At 36.7% G+C, this 15,076-nt stretch overlaps 1 protein-coding gene across 1 annotated transcript; it reads left to right on the forward strand.

Annotated features, from left to right (window-relative positions):
• The first annotated feature begins 210 nt into the window (after nucleotides 1–210).
• On the forward strand, nucleotides 211–1,563 carry LOC119804146 (melanoma-associated antigen 10-like). Its single transcript, XM_038315652.1, has one exon. The coding sequence runs from the start codon at nucleotides 211–213 to the stop codon at nucleotides 1,561–1,563; it is 1,353 nt and encodes a 450-aa protein (XP_038171580.1).
• The last annotated feature ends 13,513 nt before the right edge of the window (nucleotides 1,564–15,076 follow it).

Genomic DNA, 15,076 nt, shown 5'->3' on the forward strand with positions numbered 1-15,076 from the left:
AAACCAAAAAGAAAGTCTGCAGAACTCTGAGGTTATACCATATACCTGGAGAAGATAGGTAAGCTGCCTTTTGTTAGAACTTTCATGAACAAATATTTCCCTTTGTGCCGGCTTGCTCTGTTTTTCTCTTGCTTCCTTCCCCATGCCTGTGCAATCTCATCCCCCTTGACCTGTTTACATTTCTGTCTTCTGTCTCCAGAAAGCAAAATAATGTCTCGCTATGGAAAGCACCCACGCCTCAGCCTGGAGGAAAGTGTAAGCTTCCAGATCCCAGATGAACCAGATGAGTTCCCACTGGTTCCCACAGCTGAGAAAGAGGAGAGACATGGAGAAGAGGGGGTAAAAGAAGAAGAGAAAGAAAATAACAATACGCAGAAAAATGAGGAAGAAAACATTGAGAAGGAAGAAGAGGAAGTAAAAGGGAATGAAGATGAAAAGGAAGAATGTGGTGATGAAGTGGATGAGGAAGAAAATGAGAAAGAAGAGGAAGAATCAGACATAGCTTCCATGTTTTTCTCATCTTCTAATGTTTCTTTACCAAGTTTCCCCCCTCCTTCTCCTTCCTCCTCCTCCTCCTCCTCCTTTTCCTCCTCCTCTTCCTCCTCCTCTTCCTCCTCCTCCTCTTCCTCCTCCTCCTCCTCCTCCTCCTCCTCCTCCTCCTCCTCCTCCTCCTCCTCCTTCTCCTTCTTTTCTCTGTTTCAGAGCAACCTGGAGGGAAATGAGGGCTATGCTCCTGGGATACTGAGCATTTTTCAGAATGCTCAAAGCTTCTTCCCCTCATCTATTTTAGGGGGGGATTTAGATGAAACAAGCAGCAATGACGAAGAGAGTTCAGGTGCCAGTCAGTCTTCTGAAGATCCTGAAGCCCTACTGGATGTTGTGATACAAGAAAAGGCTACTGATCTGGTGTTTCTTTTCATTTACAAGTATAGAATGAGGGAACCCATCACATTATCAGAAATTTATGAGGTTGTCACCAAAGATTATGAGAACCATTTTTCTGTCATCTTCATGGAAGCTTCTAAATGCTTGGAGATAACCTTTGGCATTGATATAAAACAAAGCGATCTTCTAAGCAGTGCTTATGTCTTTGTCAACTCTCTGAACCTCACCTATGAGGACACGCTGAGTGACAATGATAGATTGCCTAGAAATGCTTTCCTGATAGTCATTCTGGGTGTAATATTCATAGAAGGGAACTGTGCTTCTGAAGAAAGAATCTGGGAATTCTTGAAGCTGGTAGGAGTGCATGATGGGGAGGAGCATTTCATTTGTGGGGATCCCAGAGAGTTCCTCACTATAAATTTAGTGCAGCAAAATTACCTAGAGTATCGGCAGGTGCCTAATAGCCAGCCTACATGCTTCGAGTTCCTGTGGGGTCCAAGAGCCTATGCTGAAACTACCAAGATGAAAGTTTTGGAGTTCTTGGCAAAGATGAATGGGTGTGACCCGACTGATTTTTCAGTCTGGTATGAAGAGGCTTTGAGAGATGAGGAAGAGAGGGCCTGGGCCATAAATGACTCTGAAGATGGAAGCCCAACCATGTGGCTTGCAGAGCGCTGATTGTTAGTTTCTCTTACCCAGTGCAAGGGAACTGTTTTTGCATGGGCTCACTCTAATTTTGAAAAAAGCAGCCAAAATTTTAAGTAAGGGAAAATAAAGCCTAGGCTCAGTAGAAAAGGTTAAAAAATCACTAATTGGGGGTTTGCTTAGCTGTTTAATTTTGGATTAATTTTAAATGTTATTCCTTGTAAGTAGAATCTATGATTGAAACTGTTAACACACTTTTACTGTTTTTTTCCCAAATAATGTAGTGGAAATTACGTAATGTAGTTTACTTTTGAATTGGTTTAAACCTATTAGTTTATTTTGTAAAATTAAAATGCAGAGTACATTTATTTACCAAGCTCATGTAAGAAAACAGGACATATTAATAAATCTTAATAAAGACTGCTCGCTGACTCATTCATCAAATATGAGTGAATCTTTTCTGTTGGGAAAATAATATGATATTGGGGTGAGGTGCATGAAAAAATAGTGCAGAGGGAATAGCAGAGTCTGGAAACAGTTATCATATAAGGGACGTGGTGAGATGTGTGTCAAGTCATAAAGAACAAGTAGAAAGAAGGAACAAATAAAAAGGATGGGTTCCAGTTATCAGAAGGCAAGTGCAAACATTCAGAGCCTATGGAAATTTGGTGATTTGGGAGATTAAATGCTTTGGGATAGATTTTACATTAAGCCACAAGTTTGGTAAATCAAAACTAAGTGTTCTCCACTCAAAGGTTCAGGGATTTCCTAGGAAAAAACAGATGCATCCTTTGAGTCTGCCTACAAGTTACCAGTGTATCATTATTTCCCCTTCCCTGTGAGTCAGAGCTCTCTCTCTCTTACAGTGCATTAAAGTTGGAGTCTTTGACTGCCATTTGTTCAAATTCAAACATCTTCAAGAAAATAATGGCAGTGAACTTACTGTAGACAGAGAATGAACAGTCAGAAGAGGAGAAAAGAAAAAGCTAGTTTTTAACTTAATTCTAGGTTTTTTCAGTTTTATTAGCTAAGCATGACAGACTTATCCCCCAAATAATATATTGTCTAAAAGGGAATATATGAGTTTTAGTTGTAAAGTTTTTTTTCTTGATTCAGTATTTTTTCCCTCCTTTAGCTACATTTTTTAACACACTCTGGTTAACAACATCAACAAAACCCAGGGGAGAAGATGGCAAAATTTATTCTCAAATTAATATTCAAACTAACTTACATTCATTTAACCAATATATTTGAGCAGGATGCCAGGTGTTCTATAGTCACTGCATTCTCACTCTGGTGCCACATTTCTCAAACCTGGTTCTGAGACAGCAAATGAAGGCATCTGGTTCTTTATAGTTATCCAAAGATGAGGCACCTGGTATATGCCAGGGTTGAACAAGAGTCTATCTATAGCTCACTTTGTTCCCTATCTCCAAGCCTAAGGTAGATCTTTGGTTTATTACTTCATTTCTTGCTGTTCCAAAGTGTCTCATTTGACCAAAAACTGCCGTACGAATATTTGAAGCATAAGTGGAGATTAAAATTTCTGATTTCTTTTCACAATAGTGCTAGAGTTATCTTGACCTTATAAACGGAACATTTCTTAGCTGTGTCCTTGGAAGTAAACAGCATCTCCCATCAAATGTCAAATTTACTGGTCTTGAAATTCCAGCCTGCAGAAGCATTTTATCATTCAAACAATCAGAAAATTAGTCTTCACCTATATATTGTTATATTTTTGCAATAGCATGAAGATTATTAGGGTTCCTACAGGTATGATTTAAAAATTAAGTATACCAATAGAAGCTTCTTGCCAAACTGAGCAACATGGATCTTCTCAGAAAATTTATAGTCAGTGTATAAACAAACATAATCCAAGAGACTACTGAAATATTCATAGGAGAAAAAGTCCTGAAGGAACAAATGCAAAGTTAATCCAGAGCCCAATTCTAGCTCCCACTCAGGTGTGACACTAGTGTTCAGTATAGCCTGAAGATGTGTCCAGAGGAGAGGGGGTGAAGAATCTTAGTAAGGACTGTGGTTGTGATGCATGATTCTTTACCTGACTAGGCTTGGTGTATCCTTGACTTTTCAGTCCAACTTTAGGTTTCAGTAGGATCTGAGCATGCAGGTACAAGGAGTGTCCCAGAGATGTTCTAGATATTATGTGTTGCTGTACAATACCTCTGGGTATTGTCACAGAAAGCCAGTTGTGTCTTCTGGACAATTCTGAGTAAGCCACCTCCCTTGATCACTCTGATGAGTGTCTGTGGTCTACCAAGTGTACTTAATGCTCACTAGATGGTATGTATTTATCCGTCATGATGGCCGAAGCTACAAAACTGTTAATAGGGTAGGGCTACATGGCCTATATTTTAAAAAAGAAAGAAAAATTCAAGTTCAGTGAATAAAAGTGTTTAGTTTTTGTAATATGATTGGGCATCTCTTGGGTAAATTCCCAAGAGTGGGATTGCTGGGTCCTGGAGTAGGTTGATCCCAAATTTCCTGAGAAACCTCCACACTGCTTTCCCAAGCGGTTGCACAAGTTTGCATTCCCACCAGCAATGGATGAGTGTACCCCTTACTCCACAACCTCTCCAGCAAAGGCTATCACAAGAGATGCCCAATCATATTACAAAAGCATTTGTTCAACTATGTTTATAGCAGCATTATTTGTAATAACCAGAACCTGGAAACAACCTACATGCCCTTCAATGGAAGAATGGATGAAGAAAGTGTGGAATATATACATATTAGAGTACTACTCGGCGGTAAAAAACAATGACATCTTGAATTTTGCATGCAAATGGATGGAAATAGAAAACACCATCCTGAGTGAGGTAACCCAGGCCCAAAAAGATGAACATGGGATGTACTCACTCATAATTGGTTTCTAGCCATAAATAAAGGACATTGAGCCTATAATTTGTAAAAAATCCTAGAGAAGCTAAATAAGAAGGTGAATCCAAAGAAAAACATATAGTTATCCTCCTGGATATTGGAAGTAGACAAGATTGCTGGACAAAAAATGGGAACTTGGGAGTGGGTTGGGATGGGGGGTGGGGGGATGGGGAGAGAAAAGTGTGAAGTGGAGGATGGGAAGAGCTTGGGGGAAGAGGATGGTTGAGATATAGGAAGGGTGGATATGGGAACAAGCAATTATATATCTTAATTAAGGGAGCCATTCTAGGGTTGGCAGAGACTTGACTCTAGAGGGGTTCCCAGGTGTCCAAGAAGACGCCCCCAGCTAGTTTCTTGGGCAGCTGAGGAGAGGGTGCCAGAAATGTCCAGATCCTATTGCCATACTGTAGTGTGGAGCTGCGGGCAGGGCTGCTTTTCGTCCCGCCCGGCTCCTGCATGGTTAGCTTTACACCCGAAATGACAACACACAAATTGTATTCTTTTAAACACTGCCTGGCCCATTATTTTCAGCCTCTTACTCACATCTTGACTAACCCATATCTAACAATCTGTGTAACACCACAAGTGGTGTCTTACCGGAAAAGATTCAGCATGTCTGACCTGGCAGCTAGCTTCATTGCAACTGGCATCTCTCTGAAGAGAGGCATGCGGTCTGACTAACTTATGAGAGGCGTGGCATCTGACTGAACCATCTACCTCACTTCCTTCTTCCTGTTCTGTCTACTCCACCCACCTAAGGGCTGGCCAAGGCAGTTTCTTTATTAAAACAGAAGACCCTCCCACATCACCATACTCATGAATATCTTGCATATCACCATAGAACCTTCACCTGGCGTTGGATGGAGAAAATGACAGAGCCCCACATAGGAGCACTGGACTGAGCTCCCAAGGTCCTGATGAGGAGTGAAAGGAGGGAGGTCATGAGCAAGGAAGTCAGGACAGTGAGGGGTGCGTTCACCCATTGAGACAGTGGGACAGATCTAACGGGAGACCACCAAGTCCAGTTAGAATGGGACTGATGGAACAGGGGACCAAACCGGACTCTCTGAATGTGGCTGACGGTGGAGGCTGACTGAAAAGCCAAGGACAACGGCGATGGGCTTGAACTCTACAACATGGACGGGCTCACTGTGAGCCTTGTCAGTTTGGTTGCTCACCTTCCTGGACTTAGGGGGAGTTGGGAGGACCTTGGACTTAACATAGTGAAGGGAACCCTGATGGCTCTTTGGCTTGGAGAGGGGTGGAGTAGGGGTATGGGTGGAAGGGAAGGGAGGGAAGGGGGAGGAGGAGGGGAGGAGATGGAGATTTTTAATAAAAAAATGAGAAAAAAATTAAGATAAAGAAAAGTGTTTAGTTTGGGGATGAAGAATTTAAATGGAAATTCATAAGCATATTTTATTGAAGGAAATGCATCTGGGAACATCATATAGATGATGTTCCCTTCTTAGACTTAGTCCCTTTCATTCCTAGATTTTGTCACCTCGTAGGTAATTATTTTAAGGTTGACACTGTTGTTCCATGTTGCTACCAGATATTATATGAGGCATTAGCACAAGGTATAGTCATCTTATTCTGCATAGATTGAAAACATATGCAGACAGAATAGATCCCCTTTCTAGCAACAAAAATATGTATTTGAAAAACAGGGAACTCCATGAATCACACTTTTGAAAGCACCTCCATATTGAGAAAATGTTTAGCTTGAGAAAGAAGCATACAAATGACACCATGCCCTTGCTCCCCATGAAAATGCTGAATAAACAGATCATTGGTAACATTTTAATTTTCTACCAAGGAAATGAAAGACCCAGGTAAAGCTCAAGGTCTACATTTTGATTCAACACGTGGAACATCTGCAATTTTATGCATTCATTCCCTCACACATTCTTTCTTTGATCCAATACTTACTGAGTAAATGTGACAAAAATAATGAAAGACAGCACTGGATTATAACTAAGCATCTAACTGAAACAGCACAGGGAAATGGGCAGTTCTAGAGAATTTGAGGAAATTCATAGCATTGAAGTGGTGGAAATTTGTACGTACTACCAACTAATCTTTCATAATTAAAAGGAAAAAGTCTTTTAAACTTTCTTTTTGTTGATTCTTTGTGAATTTCACATCATACATCCTGATGTCACTCATTGCCCTGTCTCCGTTCTTTTGCCCTCTGCCTTTGGTTCTTCTTTTTTTTTTTCTCATGGTTTATTTTTTTATATTTAAAAATTTCCATCTCCTTCCCTCCTCCTCCCTCCTCCCTCCCCTCATCCTCCCTCTTCCCTCCCCTCCTTCTCCCCCTTCCCTCCCCTCCCCTCCACCCATACCTCCCCTCCCTCCCTCTCAAGGCCAAGGAGCCATCAGGGTTCCCCACTCTATGCTAAGACCAAGGTCCTCCCAACTTCCCCCAGGTCCAGGAAGGCGATCGACCAAGCTGAGAAGGCTCCCACAGAGCCCTTCCATGCAGAAGAATCAGAGCCCAGCGCCATTGTCCTTTGCTTCTCAGTCAGCCCCCGCTGTTGGCCACATTCAGAGAGACGGGTTTGGTCGCATGATCCATCAGTCCCAAACCTCTCCCATAATACAAAATTTAAAGGTAAAACCAACAAAACAAATCACAAACAAAAACAAAAATAAAAAAAATATAGAGGTGCTTTCAAAAGTGTGATTTATGGAGTTCCCTGTCTTTCAATAAGAACAACAACAACAAAGCAAATAAGAAAATCTCAGTGTAGAAGCTGAAGTGAGACACAGTGAGTCACACAGTATGCAGTTTAGTCCAGGCATCTTTACTTGTAAGTGTTCATTGCAATGAGTCATTGGTCTGGTTGAGGCCACTGAAAAAATACTATCAAATTTAGCCATCAACATAAATAATGGATGATCCAGTATAAGGGAAATTTATTCTAGGAATTATTTATTTTAGCATCGCAAAATAATGTATGAGCACCATATAAAGTAATGTATAATAGTTAAATTCTTGAGTTGTTAATGATAATGGAGTACAAGCTGCCTCCATGTAACCCAGTAAAACAGCAGAGTCCAAATATCAAAAAATAGAAATATTCTAAAGAAAGAAAGTGAGAGAGAAACCACAGAAATTCACAAGTTGTTGACAAGTTACCTGAAAATTGTGTAGCAAAACTGTGGTGACTCATGAAAAAAAAAAAAAAAAACCAAGAAGAATGTAGCTCCAGACTCTTGACTCCCAGTAAAAGATTCCTCCAAAAGATAAGCCAGACAGGCCTGAGGATAAGGATCTTGCACTCATTCCTGCCTGCATTCATTCCTGCCTGCAAGAGAAGTCCATAGTCTTTCAAGATCCCAAAGCAGATGCAGGTTCTGGTGAGTGAGTAATCACATACAGGTTGGTCAGCAAGGGAGAAAAATTTCATTATGTCTCTCTCTAATAACTTATCCTTGGAAACTGAGCTACACTGGAGCCTCAAGGAGGACCAGCTATAAGATTAGAAGTTGATATGTAAACAGCTCTAGGGTGAGAGATTGCCCAGGGATGTGACTGTGGGTACAAACACTGGCAGAGATCTAAAATGTCACAAAGACTCAGTGCTGAAATAGTGTTCTTAAGGAAAAGAAATGTGCTCTTGATTAGAAGCAGATCTCAACTGAAAGTATTAATGAAGTTTGATTACATTAAGACTGAGATCAGGCTAAAATTCATTCACTGCTACTGAGCCTGAAAACTCTGAAACTTTTGAATCATACTCAACACACACATCCACCTTCAGGAGATGAAGAAATTATAAGGACATATTTTCTTCTGATACAGATTTAATTGTTATGACTTCTTTTGAGTGTACCAATACTAACTTTGCAACATTTTTATATTTTGTTATTTTTAAAAGCATGTTTTTTGCTTCTTACTTTCTTTGATACATTCCTCCAATTATGTTTATACTTTTAGTCATTATCTAGCATTTTTTCCTTTCTTTATTGTTCTTTTTGTCTTATGTCCCCTGTTTTTCCACTTTTTTCTCTTTACTATAATTTTCATATCCTTTAGTTGCTGTTTAAAAAATAATGCTTTCTATTACCCTTCATACACTAATTTAATCTCTCATTTCCTTTTTTGTTTTTATTTTGTAATTTCTTTCTCATTTGATTTCTTCTCTATAACATCCCTTCTCTACCTATCTTCCCTTTGTTTTATTTATTTAAACTTGCTGCTTTCATGGTTCTCTTTTCTCTGTCTCCTGCCTTTTTCACATTCACTTGCTATTTTTGAAATTTACATAAGGAGATTTTAAAATTTCTCCTTTGATTTCATCACTATATTTTTAATTCTCCAAGTACTTGTGTAACTTCTTTCATTTTCTTTATTATTGACTTCTGATTTTAATTCATTATTGGTCTCATTTGATGCAAAATTGAATGAAATTGATAACATACTTTGATTTAGGAAAAGTTGCATTTCAGAAAAAAGGAAAATGATTCCCTTTTGCTGGTTTATGATTACTGGCAATATAGGCTTTAATTCAATTTTAAGTGTCTTTCTACATCTTTTACAGTTTGATGTGTTTCCATTGGGGATGAAGCCTTCATAAATATCTGCTCAAAAGGAGGAGATACAGATAAAGCAGCGAGACATGTCTGATTCAATAGATGATCAAAATGTTTCGAGGAAGTACAACAGGTGTTCAAAAATAGCTAGCATGACTCCTCTAAAAAGACAAAGATAAACATGACACCAAACCAAACAAAACCAAATCAAACAACAACTCTGGCTCTTCTCCAACTGAGTAAAAAGGTAAAATACAAAAAATTTGGATAAAGATTTTAAAAGTTTAGTAAGAAAATTAAGCAGTAATTTCAGAGACTACAAGGCAATTAATCTCAAACTGAGTTTGAGGAGGAAAGTCAGCAAATTAATAGAAAACATCAGCAAAATAATCAGTAATATTTATGAAGAGTAAACAATAAAGAATGAAAATTCAATGATGAGTTTATGATTTACAAACTAAGAGCATATGACAAAAAAACAAAATTAAGAAAATAATTTAATGAAAAGACAATAAAATTATAATTAATCAGTATAATACTCAGGATTGAGTTTTATATAATAAATATATAAATTATTAATGAGAAACTACAAAATTGTTTATTTAATTTACTGGAAAGAAGTCATAAATATCAAGGTTAGACATGGTGACATATGCCTTTAATCCAAACAGTCAGAAGGTAGAGACTGTTGGATCTCTTGTAAGTTGGAGGTCAGCCTGGTCTATAAAGCAATTTTCAGGACAACCAGGGCAGTTTCAATGAGAAACCATGTCTCAAAAATCCAAAAAAGAAAAAGGTCATAAATATTGAAATATATGACACAGAAAAATTAATATTGTTTATAAGGTAATTAATACTTGCAAATTTGTCTATAAGTCCAATGCAATCTTTAGTATTAGTTAGAAATTGGAAAGCTAACTCTAACATTTATATGAATTTGACTTTGAAGTAGCAAGATAATTCTGACACAAAAGTAAATCAGATGATTCTATTTTCAAGTTTTAAAGAAACTAAAGTAACCACTAGTCTCAGCTACATAAGAGTGACTAAAGGAATAACCCTTATTTTGTGATTAGTTACATTTTTAATAAGGGTGTCAAGACTATTGAATAGAGAAAGTCTAGTTGTTGCAACAAATAGTGCTATGAGCAATGGATGTAATTATACCCATATTTCTCAGTATGTACAAAAATTAAATGAAAGTGGATCAATGAAGAAAGTTATAAACATTTCTTAGGAGAATTTGGGGACTGATGTAAGATAATTCTGTAGGAAAAGTAACTGTCACACAATGACAAAGACCAGAGTTTGATCCACATATTCCACATATAAAAAACAGACATGGGTATTGGAAGTTGTAACCTAGTTGTAGGGAGGCAGAGAACAGCAAATATTGTGGCTCACTGACCAGTCAACTTTGCTTATTGGCTGAATTGTAGGTCACTGAGAGACCCTGGAACTTCTGGTCTCCATAGGCACCTGTATTCAAGTGAAACTATCCTTCATATAAATAAACACAAAAAATTTAAAATTTTACAAAGTTGTACTGCTCCAGAGGAACAACACCGAAAATTATTCTAGCGACTTCACATATACAAGCTCACCTACACAAGCAAAAACATGAGTACATATGACCATACTTGTGGGTGTTTTTGTTTGTGCACATAGACATGCCCACAAACACATACACACATAAAAAACAAAGGAAATATGTAAGTCATCATGACTTTGGATTAAGCACTGGCTTTTTGGAACTTTTCCTGCTACTAAAAGAGAGTAAACAATTTTAAAGTTTAATTTCATAAAAATATTTTATTTTAATGTACATTATAATGAAATGTAAAATAACATGCCAAATATAAAGAAAACACATGGGAATCATTTATATGAGAAGGTTCCTTTCTATATATATAAGCAACTATTAAATGTCCAGCAAAGAGAATCAATAATTAAGTTTTTATTAGTTGTACTAATGGGAGTAACAGACATTTCTCCAAAGAATATATTAAAATAGTTAGCAAACTCATAAATAGATATTCATCAAAAGTTGTAGCCAAGCATAAATGAAATGCAAGCTTCCCATACTACTGGAAGAAAAAATAGAAACATTCCATAATAATAGGTGCTAACAAGGATGTATGAAAAATCACTTTAAAAATAACGTTTTTTAGTTCCTCATTTATTCAACGTGTAATTACCATGCATCAGTAAATCAGATCTCAGGTATATATACAAGATATTTAAAAATACATGTACTCAGAAATGTGGTCACAAACTCTCATTACAGTATTCATAATTTCTGAAACCTGAAAATCCAAAATATCCATAAATTTAAAAATGGACATACAAATATGGTTTACTTAGCCACATCATGAAATGCTATGACATGCTACACCATGGATTAATCCTGAAGAGTACGATAAATAATAGAAGCCAAATATAAAAGACTCATTCTGCTTTTGTATGCTTAATTAAATGTGTAGAAAAAGGGAAGTTGAGTAGAAAATAGAGTAGTTCACATCAAGAACAGTTATATGTAGAAATGTGTATGTTTTTGAGATTTTAAAATTATCTTGGAATTGGGTAGTATTATTGCTTGAATGAGAAATGTTGTCATACTCTTGGGCATTTGAACACTTAGTCTCCAGTTGATGGTTTGGGTGGGCAGCATTGCTAGAGGAGGTCTATTGCAGGCACTGGGATTAAAAAACCTCACCTATTGGTTTAAAAAATCAATAAAATTATTTATAATGATATTCACTATTTTCATAGATCAGTGCTTTATCCAGTCATCATCAGAGGGGCTTTATCCAGTCATCATCAGAGGAGCAGATGAGAATTGATGCAGAGACCTACAGCCAGACAGTATGTGGAGAGCATTTAAATTGGAGATTTTCATCAAATTCCTCTCCTTGGAGCTTAGGGAATTCTATGGAAGAGGAGATAGAAATATTTTAATAGCCAGAAGGGATGGGGGAGAGACAAAGATAACAGGGACCTCTGAATCAACTAAGCAATGCTACAGACTGAAGACTGTAAAGCCTACAGGGAGTAAAGCACCAGCATAGGGCCTATGTGGGTCTGCATCAGTTGTTCTGTGAATACCTTTTACCTGTTAGCCTAATGTCATGTTACCTGTTAGTCATGGATGTCATGACTGTGAGAATGGGTGTTTTTCTCACTCTTGTGCCTGCTCTTAAGACTCTTTTTTCTTCCTGTTGTGTTGCTATGTCAGACTTCAGTGTAATAGCTTTTGTTTTATCTTACTATTTTTGTTTCCTCATGTTTGAATGTTAAATCTTGGAAGCCTATTCTTATCTAATGAGAGACAGAAAGAGAGTGGACCTGGAGGAGAGGAGAGGTTGGGAGAAACGGAGAGCAGCAGAGGCAGGGGGGGGGGATTATGATTAGGATATATTGTATGAAAAAATCTACTTTTAATAATAATAATAAAAAGAAACCTCACCTGATTCCAGTTTGCTTTGTCTGCTTCATATTTGCATTTGCTTCAGTGTCCCATTCTTGCTTCCATGTTTTCTTGTCATTATGGACCATAACACTCTGGAATCATAAACAAAAGTGAACTTTTACCTTAGTTATGGTGTTTTATCACAGCAATAGAAAAGTGACTGACACAGGTAGTGATGATGACTCTATTATCTTGTGAATGTATTAAAACTTTTTTTGGAAATTCAAAGAGCAAATTTTATGTTATGTGAATTATATATCAAAAATAATTTAAAATTAAATCAATAATTGTCAAAAGCAAAGTTCATTTAATATTCTTACTCTGTATTTTAATTCACAAACAAGTGTCAGTTCTGATTTTATATTTCCAGAAGTTTGGTATATATTGCAAATGAGTGAATATTAAAGTTGTACATATAATATACTTATTTTTGAATTCATTATAAGAGTTATTTTTTTTCATTTAGCATGTGTTTATGGAAAGCCTACTATTACTTACATACATGAATGTATTAGCTGACATCGACAGAAGTGAATTTCACTAATCCTGACTTCTAATGCTTTATCCAAGGAAAATACAAAGGGAAAGAAAAATGATCAATCCTTTTAACTTGTTACCTTGACTGAACAAAAAGGAGGCAGAAGCATTATTTCAAGGATGACTGAGTGCAATGGAAAGGTGAACATGTTCATAATATATTACAAATGTGTATGAAATTCTCAAATCACAAATTAACAAATATATTAAAATGAAAGCCTGTGAGTGACTTCAGCTTGAAAACATGTCTTTCAGTCAGAACAATGTAGAAGGCAAGAGATGCAGCTTTTAACTGAATTCTATATTGGACTCTTCCTAAGAGTTATTATTCAACAAAACCATTATATTTTGAGGAATGTCATGTGTTCTTTAGACTGTGTGAGCTTAGAAGTTACCTTTGACCTCTCTTTTCTTCTTTGTTTTTATTTTTTTTGTGCATATATTCTATTTTTTTAAATCACCAGTTCCTTTTAGGAGATATCAGAATTGGAGCATAAACAATTTGGTCAAGTAAAGACACATGTATTTACATATAATTAAATCTTTCTTCCCTGCAACGCACCACACCTGTCTGTGCTCTATGTGCCACCACACAGTTCGTGAACCAGGCAAGGGGCTGGAGATTGAAACACAAAAAGACTCACAGACAGAGACACGGGTCATCCTTGAAACAGGAATGCCCCCTTTATTGTGTCCAGGGGCAGCTTATATAGGGATCCTTAACTGATGGCCATGCCCTAGCCAAATGCACCAGAAACCACTCCCCTGCCATCAGGAACTCCTGAGGGTCTCATGCTCCGAGCAGCTGTAAGCATTACAAGTTGTTTCCCAGAAATTCAGGATCTGGGGTGTTCACAGCTCCCAACACTTCCCATTTCTACTTCTAGGATAATTTTAACCAAAATCTAGTTCCTGGTGTCATTAATACTTAAATGAAAACTACTTTAATTTTATCTATGGGATAATAATGTGCATACTAAACCAAAACAGTGTCTGTTATCTTCATATTCTTGGTCATAAGGCAATAAGTTTTGATATAAATTTCACTTCTTCAGGATATTAAGAATATTGTTGTTACTCTGACTTTTATGGGGGCAGAAAAAAACAGAGGTGGCAATTCATATAGAATTTTCCAACCCAACAACATTAAAACCCTTGATAACTATTTGATCCCATGAGTAGCACTCTCAGCCAAATCATACATCAATACTATGAACACTAGGGCTGAAAGTGCTCATTGCATAAATATAACATTTAAATGTCAAAGTAATGAGCTTTTTGAGTTTCAGCACTGAGGATTTAAGAAAGAAAAAGTCTTAGATTAACAATAAATTGCATATGGAGCAAAAATAAACTTGATAAATTAATGTATTGCCATTTTGCAGTACAAATAACTAATAGATTTGAAACTGCACATAAGTGTATTATTCATCTCACATTAAGCATTTTTCAAATGGAAATATATACTAAGAAGTTTTTTGCAGTTTAAAACTTATTAAGTGTATAATTTAGATGCTTAATTAAAGTTTTATTGGATTTTTTCACAATAATTCTCTTTGATATATATGTATAATTAAGTTCTGGAAACCATGTTGCCAAAATAAATTTATACATTCTATAAAAATTAGTCATTTTTCTAATAGTGTGCTATACATTTTGATCTGTGTCCAGTTATACTTTCCTATTTTTTAATAATTACATATATGAACACCATTTCTACCTCTCCTCTCCTAGCTAACTCCTGTCATTAACTTCTTCAGCTACTTTTGTAATTTATGACCTCCTTTTCTATAGATATTATTGTTCAAGTAGAAATATGACAATCAAATATAAATAACTGTCAAAATATAAATAAAATGTACATATATATATATATATATCATTGAATCCACTTAGCATTGCTTATATGTACATGTGGGTAGAGCCTGCCACTATGCAATGAATAATCTGTGGATCCAACCTTGGAGAAAATGAATTCTTCCTCCTTCAGCAGCCATTGACTATATGTAGATCTTTGTTTGGGGCTTAGAGACTACAAAATTTCCTTTATCCATATCTGCCTGTAGACTTGTACTGTGATTATGTATGTATTGTTTAGCA

This window comes from Arvicola amphibius, chromosome X (assembly GCF_903992535.2).
Source record: "Arvicola amphibius chromosome X, mArvAmp1.2, whole genome shotgun sequence".
NCBI classification, from domain to species: Eukaryota; Metazoa; Chordata; class Mammalia; order Rodentia; family Cricetidae; genus Arvicola; species Arvicola amphibius.